Raw genomic sequence first — 13,390 nt, forward strand, 5'->3', positions numbered from 1 at the left:
AGACAATGGAAGCAACATGTATTTCCAATGTATTGGAACATCTAGTTCTCCATTCCAAATATAAAAGAAACTCTGGAGCAGCCCAGCATGTAGCTGATGTTTGTTCTACAACTTAGTCAATGAATGAGTCAAGACATGTTCAGTGTTTAGCCTTGGATTAACCACTAAGCTTCTATACATGAATGAAGTAAATTCCTGTATTAAGTTTGCACCCTGAGGCAATAATGTGTGTAATTATTTGAATGTAGTGAGTCATTCCTACTGGATGGAGCTACAAATATGGACATTAACACTAAAAATACCCCTAAATATCAGCGTTGCTGAATGATTCATTCCAAGAGTCTACACTGACTTGTTAGTTTATTAGACACACTTACTTTGTACCCACATTCACTGGTAACAGAAACATTTGGCATAAAGGTCTTTTGTAGATGTACAATTACTGACTGTAGGTCATCTGATTCTGCACAGTTTATCAGCCCTCCTCTACCCACCCATCAATGAAAAAGGACCTCCACAGGACCCCCACTGGCCAGATATCATTTGGCTGATGGACCATTCTTAGCACAGTAGTGTTACCGACATGGTAGTATGTGATGGGTTGATATGAGTGTATCAGGCACCTCAATGTCACTGCTGGGCTGAGAGTGGTCTGCGAATCACAATTATCCAGACAACAGTGGTCTTGTGGTCAGAAATTGACCACTGCTGAAGGATGAGTAGCTTACCGAAGGATATAGAAAGACATGCAAAAAGCAAAATAAGAATTAGAACTGTAAGCACATTTTGTGTATTTTTGTGCTCTTTATGACACACAGTTTCACTGCAAAGTGCTGCTCTTATGAAGCATCAAAAGCTATTTGACTGCTGATAGGTCTTGTGAAGATTTAGATTTTTTTATCATAAGCCAAAAAGGAAGAAATATATATTTAACTTCTTAAAATGTTCGATATGATGATGCAGGTTTGTTGTGACAGCAGCAATTACTGCTTCATATGGAGCCCTACTGGTGACATAACGTATAAATAAAAATAATGCGTGGCTACACCATATTAACACATGGGAATGAGATCCTAATGTGTGTCCACTACTTAGTAAGGTGTGGGAATGAGATAATTGAGTCGTGGCCATGACTTAGTAAGTTCCCACGCCTTACTAAGTCATGGCCATGCATTAGGATCTTGTTCCCATGCCTTACTAAGTCATGGCCATGTCTCAATTATCTTGTTGCCATGACTTAGTAAGTCATGGCCACACATTATTTTTATTTATACAGGATGTCACCAGCAGGGCTCTGAATCTTCACACATTTTACTACATGCATTTTACACACAACTACAAATATTTTTTACAGGCTTGCAGTTCAGGATAAAGTAGTTTTGAGCTGTGCATGTGTGTGTTTTATAACAGTCCATTTAACTGAATGGTTAGGTTACTTACTCTACATGGACATTCTATTGATGGCATGTGATGCAACTGCACTGTGTAAAAGTTTGCAAATGATCAGCACGAATCAGCAAGTCATTCCAGCCCTCCTCCAAAGTCTAGTTTCATTAGTGAGTTGCAACAACATGATTGTAGTTAACATTTTTCTTCATTTAAATTTTGTTCAAAATATAGTGAGAATATGTAATCATAAATCCAGTGCTGGGTGATATATCAGTTGAAATTGTTTCAAAGATATGAGTGATTTGCCACAAACAAGCAGAGATAACAGCGCACATACATACAGTGCAAAACACGCTAAGGTTAACTCATTTAGCTAAATGGATAATGGCCAGTTTAGCTGAATGAAGTCAGAGATATTTCAGTCTAACGTCACAAATGTAAGCACAAGAGACTTGAAAAATCCAGACGAGAACCATTTAGTATGCTTTTTGCTGGGATTTAGAGGAGCTGCTTACGCAAATTCACCACAGGTTTAGATGTAAATTGTTCAGGGGTCATAATACTTTCATCCTAAATTAAGATCTGACAATATCATTCAAAAAATCATATTACAGAAGCAAATCTTCTATTAATTTAGGACTTTTATCTTACAGAATCTCATCTCAAGTTAGGAAATTGTGAACTGCTTGATCAAGGTCAATAATCAGTTCTGGACGATATGAGTGAACTGACGATACGCACACAGCTAAAGTAAAAACTTGTTATCAAAATAACGTTACAAATGTAGGTTAGTAAGCATGAAAAGCTACAGCAAATGTCTAAAGTGTATAAAAACACAGGGCGCTGCCCCTCCCCAGTTTTTTCCATTTCCTAAAGCTTTAGCCAGCTGCACTAACATTAATTCTCCTAATAAACAGCCACATGATCAACTCAGTTTCCTTATTATTGATTGTCACCACTGTGATATGTTATTGGATGAGTCATGAACATTAACACACAAAGGTAATAAGAGGGAAAAGGAAGAATGTGTCTGTAGTGTCCGAAATTTTTGACCCACTGAGTTACAAAAGACACAAGTGAAACCACCACTTTGCAGTATGAATGAATGTAACATCATTCTGTCACATATAGTGAACTTGTTTTGCTGACTGTTAAAACAGAGTTAGTTGGTACAGTATTTAAGAAATTTTGTATAGCTAGGATGTTTCTGTAATACTGTTAGAGTAGAGTTATGATAAGATTATGAACCCAGGATGTGTTATTCAATTACAGTTACTCTTCTAAATTCAGTCCTAACTTTAGGTTGTCAAGGTGACTCAACAGATAAGATTTTAGAGTTAGGATGTTCCTGTAATATGGTCCCAGTTTTGTTTTTACTATTTTGCATATTAAAAATATTTAAACTAACTTCAGTTTTTAAAATGGTATGTATAATAACAACATTAATCTACAAAATAATATTTACCGTACAACCTAAAATGGTTTTACTTAAAAAAAAGGGTAAGTACACTATTATATATGCATATTCAGTGTACATAAATACAAACACGTGGATTTTTTTCTGCTCATTATTGCTACTATTTTGAAAGGGACAGAAAATGAAGTTTGTGGCTCAACATGCATGCCACAAGATACCAAACGAACCTGTTAAGTAACAAACTTAACTGCTTTAAACTTCTGGTTTACAGTAAAACTCACGTCTTTTGCCTTTGCAGTGGTCCAACTGCAGTGATTGTATCTCGTGGGTTAAAAAGTTGCACAAAACAGTCAATACAGAGCTTAGATACGTTATTATTATCATATACATATATTTGCAGTGCCCATCAAATTAAAGCCAAGTACGTTGACTTTGCGCTAACATTTAAACAGGCTACCAAAATGGATGCTAAGCAAAACCAGCATGTGCTGATTGCATCTGAATGCATTAAAATTAGGAGAAACTTTGCAGAGTTTGTATGCATGCTTAAAGATTGTGGCATCAGGGCTGTTTGATATTAAAATGCAGTCACACAACTAGTGATGTGCAGCTCAGATCTATTGGCTCAGCTCACCAATAAGAACCAACTCTTTTGGCTCATAAATGGCTCTTCATTTAGTAGCACTGACAGCAATCGGGCCTACAGGCCAAACTAATAAGATCTGCTTCTAAGCATATGTTAATTAGATAAAAGACAGAAATAAAAAAAAACAACAACAAAAAAAACCTGCAAGAAAACAACATAACAAATACAAAATGATAGCTGCTAATATAATTTAGGTATTATAAAGGTAATAGCTTGGATATTGTAGGAAAAATCTGATTGCTGAATTAAACGTCCTCACTCACTGAGAGAAGAAATAAAAAAAGAGGGTATAATAAAGCTTATAGTTTATAAGTCTGTGCTCACAGAACCCTGTATACCGTGATATACTGTGATTTTGGCCATGCCACCTATTACTATCATGAGCCCATTATCGTGAATCAAATCAGTGGTGGTCCTATGGCGGCTATTCCATCATGCAGCATTTTGCAGCTATACTCCGGTAAACCTGGATTTTTATGATTCTGAAAATGTAACCAGATTACTAACATTCCTCCTAGCCTCCCAGACAGTTTTTACTCTTCCCAGCTCACATCCCACCCAAATCAGGTAATCAAATCCAACACTACTGTGCTTGCCTGACTCTCCTGTGCTGTGAGCTGAAATAGAACAATAGTGTTGACTGCCTGGGAGGCCCCGAGGACCTTTTTCGGAACCTTTGCCTTAGATACAGTGGCCACAGAGCTCACGTCATGTCTGCGGGTTTCAACTGAAGTTGCACTGACACTGCAGCATGCTGACTTAACAGCACAGTTCACCGAAAGTTCTCGCTTCCCATGCTGACTAAACCATGACGTCAAACAGCACTTTCTGTGAATCTAAAAAAACCAATACGTGATTGTACAGTCCAGCCTGAAAATCATTAGGTATATTCCCACCGTGGGAAATTATGTCATGGGCGGATCGATGGATGTACACTGTCACCTAATTGCCGCGGTGATCGATTTAGCTGTAATGATGACACGACACTACTGCTTGGCAAGATGGATGCCAAAACCTCAAAACAAGTGCCCTTTAGGATAATATCTATTACAAATTATGCACAATTTCTGGAAGTAAACATTGCTAAATGATTAAAGAGCCCTGCCCTCACTGCAGGCTACATGTGCTAACTTTGAAAGAAGCCAAAGTATCTTTGTGAGGTCAGAAAACTTTGTAGAGTTCTGCTGAAAAGGGCAATAACCTCAAGTATGATTATACACCAAAAAGTTCAGCAGACACCTGAGTAAGGGTTACCAAACATGGGAAAAGGCTCATTCATAGCCCTAACTTGGAGTTTGCACCAAATAAAGTGATCAGTACCAGCACAGTAACACTAATGAACTAACTCAGTGAGATAATACATGATGATACAGATTTCATAACTCTATTAAGTGGCAGTAAATAAAACCACCGAATACTAGTGATTTCATAACTCTACTACGTATCAGTAAAGATAAGGCACTGTGAAAGAAGCCAGTTGCTCCCAGATTTGGTGATGTTGTGAAACAGCTGAGAGGCTGAGGTCTATAAAGCAAAGAGAGTCGAGTCAAATTCATGTGTTGTTATCAGTATTATCAGAGTGCACCAGCTGGTGTTCTGGAGAACAGAACATACTGCTCTACTCTAAATAACACCCAAAAGGATCCCTAATATTCTGAGAAGTACACTGTGGGTTTTCATATCCTTTCCCTGAATTTAATCACTTTATGAATCATGAAGTCAAACCTTGACTTGCTTCTGAGGAACTATTTCCCATAAACATGCTGCAAGGCCATGCCGTTAAAGAATTTGTTTGTCGACGCTTAACTTAATTGCTAGCTAGATGATGGAAGACAGCTATCAGTTATTAGTAATGGCAGTAACTATGTAAGATAAGCCAGAACAATACATTTCTGAGATACTGCCCAGTACATGGAGGAATCTTTGATGCTAGAACAGAAACACCAACTAACACAAACAAACAGAAATGATTAGTTGGCTTTGATTGCCGGGAGATTTCTGATTCTGGATTTTGACTAACTGGTAGCCAATCAGTTATATGAACAGTTCAATTCTAAAAATAATTATAAAATCCAGGACTGGAAACTGAATTCAAGGTCCAGATTTGGAGACCTGTGATCTAATGCTCTCTCCCCCTTGACTCTGGTTGATTTTGCTTGTGAGTTCTTTTTCTGGATATTCAAAAAGATGCTGGAATGTTTGTTGCAGAACTTTTGGTTGGTGTGTTCACAACAGTTTTTTATAAGTTAGTAAAGTCTTTACCCTTAGTTAACAATAGTTCATTTCAAACTATGCTTTTACTAAGGTCAGTTGCACCAGTCATGTCTAGCTAGTGACAACTGCTAATACATCTGTCGCTTTAACATGCAATAACGTTCAGAAGCTACAAAAGCACTGCCATGGAAACGTGATGCCAGCTTGCACTGACTTTTTGCATTACATGAATAAATACTGAGTACAAAAGAGAACAACGTGCACTGGTTTACAATTGTATGTTTTCACAACTAAAGTAAATAAAACTGAATACCTGTAGCCATTGTTTGGTTATTTATTTGTTAATAATTAACTGAAGGTGAATTTTTTAAGCAATGGTTTCTGGCCAGCTGACACAACAGCAACTCTCACCTCACCTTAACTGAAGCTATGGATGTCAACTTCATGTTCAGGATTAAAACCAGGGTCATGATTATAGCTGTACGTAAAATCACAGCAGTGTTTTCAGTTTAGTTATCTTAACCAAAAAAGTCAGGTTGTCTTTTTGGTCATTGGTTTTCCCAACACTTACAGGTGCTTAGGGTTCTCTAGGCCCTCAGGCAGATTATGTCTCCATTTCCAGAGTTTATGCTGTAGGATGCCAGTGCTGAGTGGCCTTATTAAGGTTTTAACTAAGATTTGTGGTCAAAACAGGGAGTATAGTCAGAGACTCATCCAAATATAGAGAGATCCATAATCGATAAACAAGGCAAGAGCACGAGCCAGAAAACACTTGAATTAACCACCCAGAGGAACAAGGAAGAAGGAATACAGCTCAGTAATGCTACCTTCAAGTTGTTGACACACAAAGTGAAACAGTGTGTAAACAGTGATAACATGATAATGTAGTTAAAAAGACACAGGTGCAGGTGTAAAGGGGAGGTGCCAAGGTGAAGCTGGAGCAGGAGAAAACCAGTCAGGACCGGAAGAGCCAATGTAAAGTCTCCTAGGGCGGAGAGTTCAAAAATTCAAATGCTTAAGTCAGAGTGGGCAATATGGCAAAAAATATAACATCAAAATACCTGAAGATATTCAGTTTTGGATATATTTAGTTTTTCTGAGGTTTGCAGACAAAACACACTAGCAATGGAGTAGCGCCATGTTAAAAACAGGTTGTAAAGAAAACAACTAATATATTTTTTTTATTCAGCATTTTCGAAAATAAACCAAGAGGGACCAGGAAGAAAAAACAATTGGTAAAAGTAAATGGGTAAAAACATGATGACATCATAATCGGCTGACATCCAATCAGCTACTTGTAGTTTATGCATTTGTCATGTTCTGGTTGTTGTTGTTGTTTACAATGAAGGAATGTACCGCTGTGAAATGTGTTGATTGCTGTGTTTTATATTATTATATATAGTATTGTGTGTGCATGTGCTGTAATTGTATTTAGACCTTTCTTTTTTGCCTATTTTTGTTTATTCCTGCATGGTCATATCTGTCACACCTGTCATTTGTCATGTATAGGTCGGGCCTAATCTTGGGCCTGTAGAGCTGTGTTAGTCCACTGTTTTACGGGCTGGCTAAAGGTCTGGTACCTGTGTGCAAGAAATATATTTCAATTCTCCGAGAAAGAAGCCTGCTCCCTGGTTTCTGAAGGGGTTTGGATTCTTCATTAGGCTCCTTTGATATAAATAAGTAGTCTTTTTTATGATACTTGGAGCTGATGAGTGTTCTAAAAGTGCTGACAATATCAACAATATACTAAAAAAGCATCTGACATTGTGAGGTGATTTAGCACAATAATGATAACAAATTGTTATATTATCTACTCTTATGTGTAAAACTAAACTCTTCACAATGATGGTTTTTCAAGGGTTCGTTAGCAAAGAAAATGGTTCTATATAGAATCATGAACACTTAAAGCATGGAAAGGCCAGTTCAGTCATATTAGACTCTTAAAAAAATGATGCTTTTTCAAGGGTTTTTAGTAAAGACAATGGTTCTATATAGAACCATGAACACTCAGAGAACCATTCGCATGCTAAAAGGGTTCTTTGCTTCATGAAATGGTTTTTCAGACTGATGGAGAATGTGTTGTATATGGTTCTATATAGAACCTTTTTAAAAAGGGTTCTATACAGCACCAAAAAGCATTCTCCTATAGTTACAAGCTTGACATTGTAACAATATAAGAACCGTTTTTGGTGCTATATAGAACCATACACAACAATTTAAGCACACAAATGGTTCTTTGAGTGTTCAAGGTTCTATATAGAACCGTTGCGTTTACTAAAGAACCCTGGAAGAACCATCTTTTTAATAGTGTAGAGTAGGAATGGGTTACGGACAGGGGAGGGTTTTCGGAAGGTTACGTTCTTTGGTAGATATCTGGACACATGAACTATCCACAGTCAAACAAGATGAACAATAAAAAGTATTAATTCTCAAAAGCCTATACTCTACACAGCTATAGACCCATAGCTGTGCGCTTCTCGAAGACTAAATATAAATGCCCAGCAAACGTCTTTTACAATTTTTAAATGGAAGTCAAAAAGCTTGGCTCCATAAGCAGGTCACCAGGTTCTCTCCTGAACACAGACCAGAGCTCTTTTAAAAAGTAATAAGCAAGCGTAGCATAGTCATGTCTGCCAGGTGTTGGAGGTGGTGGGGTTAAATATTCACCCAAGTTGGAACTGACCCAGCTGCTTGGCAAACAGAAGACAACAGACAGCCATAGAAAGAAGCAGGATAGTGAGCAGCAGCTGGGTTTTACTGCCCTCAGGACAGAATAAAGATAACTCTGTCTGATATAGTTCCTGTTTCTAAAGACTCAAACAAATAGCACATTTTTTTATACATACATTTTGACAATAAGGCACCACACTCTTAAATGTAAAGGAGCTAAATGGGTTCTTTGGAGCGATGCCAAGGAGGAAAAACTTTTGGTTCCTTTAAGAACATTTCAAACAATAGTTCTGTAAACCCAATTAAAGTCACTTGGTTGAAATGTTTTTTAGGGGCCTAATAGTAGTTCTTCTATTGTATCACTGCAAAGAACTTTCTGACATTTTTATTTTTTTTTAAGAATTGTAGATGTGTAAAATTAGCAATGCTTCAAAGGATACTTTTAAAAGGCCACAGATTTTGTTAGATATACAATACTGTGCAAAAGTCAGAGGCCACTCTTCATTTAGCCATTAGCCATTATATGGAGTTACAGAGTAACTGACGTTTGGGAGAAGGAATTGCCTGAAACCTCTCCTCCACCCAATCTAATGCCCTATAAATGTACATCCTCACCTGCAGTTTCCTGGAACAAAGTTCTCCCAATCACCATCACCACCCCATCTCCTCCCTGTTCCTCAGTCCCATGACTGAGTCTTACCACACTTATCAAGGGCGTTCAGTCTTCTAGCATCAGGCAGAAGCTACCCAGAACTCCAGACCAAGTTCTCAGAGTTCTCGTCCCTCCCTCAATCAGTCTTCCCTCACACTACCACCATATGGTGAAGGCACAATTTGAACTCACAATGTACAAGTTTTATTCATCTTTCAGGAGAGGTTAGATACAAGATCTTCTTAACCACTTGCATAAGGAAGGAGAAAGTCAAAGAAGGGCGAGAGAAAAAACAGGAGCCTCCGAAACGGGATTTTTAGACTACAAAAAGAACATCTACAAAACAAAGAAAGAAGCTGCTGGCGTCCTCAGAACAATAGACTGGTCACCCCAGAGTCCAGACCTCAACATCACTGAATGTGTTTGGGATTACTTGGGTGGCAAGAAGCAGAAAATGCAACCCAAATTTATCCTTGCAAATTTCTTTAATAAAATCAAGACTCCCAAAAGCAATGAAAACTGTAATAAAGACAAAGTTTTTCTTTATGCAAAATACTGAAAAATCTGTTATACAGACATATGCAAAAATCTGTGTAAAAGTTTACATTTATATTTTATTTTTTCCAAAATGTTAAACTCAGCAAGTAAATTGAAACTGTGCAGTAAAATTTGCAGAATAATGTCACAATTAAATGTGTTCCCTGCAGAGGATGTGTTAACTTACTTTTACTTAAGAAATCAACAAAACATTAGTTTGTCCAGAGATATGCAAACTTTTGCATATTGCTGCATTTAATTGTTGAGACTTCTGTGTAATTTTCTGTTAACTATGTGCTCTGTAAATTTTCCCTGAAGCTGAAAAATAAATATCTTGGGCTAAAAGGCTATTTTGACTGGAAATTAAATAAATAAAAGCTAGTCTCGGTCTTTTGCATAGTATCGTACACAATCCCTTTTATTGGAACAAAATTTAACTGAAATAAAGAAATAAATGCATGTTTGTTATACTTCTACTACTACTACTACTACTACTAATAATAATAATAATAATAATAATAATTATAGAAACTATAATTACAGATTTACCCTCACTGAATCATAGCTGACAGGAAATATTTTCTACACACACACACTTACCTCCATTATGAGTTCAAAGGGGTATTTGTAAACCCTCACTGGTGACTGATATTTCTGCACCATGGCTGCAGCTTCACCTTCTCCTTACCAGCGAGCTCTAAGTAGAGAAATAACACATAATGGATTTTTATAGTCAAAAACATATCCTTCTCAGCTGATACACTGGCATTCTGCTGTTAGTCAGCTGAGATGTGTCATATGAGCCAGAGCCCAAGGGTTGGACTGAGCAGAGGTCATGCTTTTAAGCTTTTGTGAACATTCACCAGTTTCTGTTGGTTCTCTGATTTGAAGTAAATATCTCCTTCGTTTGAGTATTGAGTCCACTGAAACGCTGAATATCAAATCTGTTCATTCAATGACGCATAAAACAAATATGAATTAATACTAATCTCAAAATTCAGGTGACAAATAGAGGTCTTGAGGGACTACAGCCCTGAAGAGTTGAGTACTCCCCTAACTGAATTCGACTACTAAAGGCCTTGGTCATTGCAAGAAATGGCAGGAAAATTTGCCAATTGGTCTCATGACAATGATGTTTTTCGGCATTATTGCATTAAAATATGATGGAAATGCTTCAAAAGTATACAGTTGCATGCAAAAGTTTGCGCACCCCTTGTCTGTTTTATTTATTATCTAAGCAAAGATGTGTATGCATTCTCTAAAGAGAACACACGTCTGCACATTTTACTGCACAATTACTGTGCATTTGCTGAATTTAACATACTGGAAATAAAATGGCTTCTTTAAAGCTATTGCACATTTTAGCATTTATGTTTTATGTCAAATATGTTAAGGAAATAAATAAAAATTGTGCATGAAAGGTTTCAGAAAAATGCCATATTTAAATGTATTCTCTGTTGAAGGTATTTATACTTTTGCACATGGCTGTTCATGCAGAATACTAATATAAATGATGCATTAAAATCACTTTCCTGCTGATATTATATTAAACTTTAGAACATCAAAAATCAACTTAAAAAAATGAATGGTTTTCACAGAATAGAGAGTTACTGAACATACTGCATATTTTGACTGCATTGTTGAGGCACATCTTTTGCAGAGAGTCTGTAGCAGCAAGTTATTTATTTCTATGGTGTCTTATTAAAAAGATGGAAACTATACACCATTATCTGATTTATTATAAATTGAAATTGTGTGGCTATCACTGAGTTATATGCCATTGTATATCATCAAAACCAGTAGTTCCTAGTCATTGTCTCCACAAAAAAAAAGATAATCAAATGTATTGTTCTTCACATATTCTGTAAGCATTACACTGTCATTTAACATGAGACAGAATGTAGGCCTTGTCTTATAGTCGTGATCACACAGTGAAAATTTAAATAATTAAATGTGAAAATGAAAAACTCTTCAGCGCGGTGGCCCTCAAGGACTGGAGTCTCACACACCTGACCTACAGTGTGACCTCATGATACACAATGTTTACAAAATATGTGCTCTCAGAGGCACAACTAGTTACATTCACTCAGTTAGATGCACTCTAGTAAAATTTTAGTGGATTTATGCTTCTCACACTCTGATACTTCACTTCTACACATGTATGTCTGTGAAGAAAAAAATCTACTTACTGCACTTAATTGTGAATGTTTAGTCATCTAATAATCATGACTTAGTATGTCATAATAAGTACTTACTACCTCATAATGAGGAAATGTTCTTATAATAAAATAAGTCATAATTATGAGAAATAAGTCATAATTGTTAGATGCTAAGTCACAATTATGAAATTGAATGTCATTATTATTAGATATTAAGGCATAATTATGAGAAAGTAAGTTGTAATTATTAGATGTTAATTTATAATTATGAGATTGTCAAGTCAAATGACCCTTTTCATTATTATGAGAAACGTCATAATAATGCAATAGAACCTCATTATATAAGATAGCAGGTCATAATTATGTAATACTAAGTCCTAATTTTGGAAAAGTTAACATTACTGTGACTTATTAATATGCTATATTTCCCCCCCTACAAGTGAGCTGCTCTGCTGATAGAAGCTGGATGTACTGAGACAGAGGAGGTTTAGAAACTACTCAGTACTTTTTTGACCTGGTACTTTTTTTTTTTTTTACCTTCGACTAAAAATACTTGTACTTGATTCATTGTTCCACTTAAGTAACAACACTTTTAGGCTGCTCTCCTGACCTCTGAAACTCCCGAGTGCTCTTCTTGATGCTGAGGTGGACAATTTGAGAAACGTTCCTGCTGGAAACATCAGTCTGACCGACAACACAATACTGGTGTCACAAACCAAACTCTGACTAGACTACAGTCTGTGAGGAGAAGGTTTTTGACATCTCAGCTAACGCTGGAGTTCTTCAGGAGTTCAGGACAGTGAACTTACCTTAAAAGTAGCTGTGACTGAGACTCCGGGACAGGGCTTACAAAAATAACAGTCCAGCAGTCCAGGGACATGAAGACTCACACTATCCGTTAAATCCACTCCATTACGGTGACGTTTATTAAAAAAATCCCGGTTTATTCTCCCGGTTGGAGCTGACAGATGTTACACAACTCTGCTGAAGTGCTCATTCAGTTAGCCTGCACTTGCCTTCACTTCCTCTAACTCCGCCTCTTCCCTGTCTGGACCAATAAGCCAACCAGAAAAGGGAAAAAGAGAAAACATAGACATTCCAGTCTGTTGACAGGTATTCGTTTAACTATTGCTTCGTTCACTCATTCGTTAGGTCGCTCGTTCATTCAAACATCCGTTGTGTCATTTTTTTAGTGTTATTTCCTCAGAAACCAGCTGTCATGCCTGTCCTGGCCAGTAGAGAGAGCTGTGACAGTTTATATTCTAAGACCACAGAGAATTACAACAGTATTACCAGAGTTTATGAGGAGTCTGGTCTTCTATTTTATGGAGTTAGTTTTGTGCCAAAATGTTTGAGAGAAGATCCTGATGTTTGAGAGAGGAATGTTCCGGTTTGAGAGGACAGCGGTGCTCTGAGCGCGCAGCTAATGAACTTGAACGCACTTGTCAGCACGAAGTGCGGCAGGTAAACGCCTCGGATTTGCTCAACAAAACACTCTGGTTTCATTCAAAACTTGAAAATCTGCACAACAGTGCATTTCCCTCTCAGAACTCGTATGTGCAAAACACTCCGGTTTTCACTCAAAACTGGAAAACCTGCTCAATCATGCTCTTCACCTTCAAAACTCGCACGTGCACGCAAATCATTTCTGCTCTCAGCTCCGCAGCGCGCGCTCAACTTTCACATCCGCTCGCTGCGAAATGTCT

General features: G+C 37.2%; 1 protein-coding gene across 1 annotated transcript in view; it reads right to left on the minus strand.

Annotated features, from left to right (window-relative positions):
• LOC118820976 (SEC14-like protein 1) overlaps window positions 1-12,725 on the minus strand; it is a 31,279-nt gene extending 18,554 nt beyond the window's left edge. The window contains exons 1-2 of the mRNA XM_036589344.1: window positions 12,494-12,725; window positions 10,126-10,222 (exon numbers count right to left, since the gene is read on the minus strand). Coding sequence (XP_036445237.1) covers window positions 10,126-10,188 — 63 coding nt within the window. The 5' untranslated portion in view covers window positions 10,189-10,222; window positions 12,494-12,725. The remainder of the gene's footprint in view (window positions 1-10,125; window positions 10,223-12,493) is intronic.
• Window positions 12,726-13,390: the final 665 nt, after the last annotated feature.

This window comes from Colossoma macropomum, unplaced genomic scaffold, assembly GCF_904425465.1.
Source record: "Colossoma macropomum unplaced genomic scaffold, Colossoma_macropomum, whole genome shotgun sequence".
NCBI classification, from domain to species: Eukaryota; Metazoa; Chordata; class Actinopteri; order Characiformes; family Serrasalmidae; genus Colossoma; species Colossoma macropomum.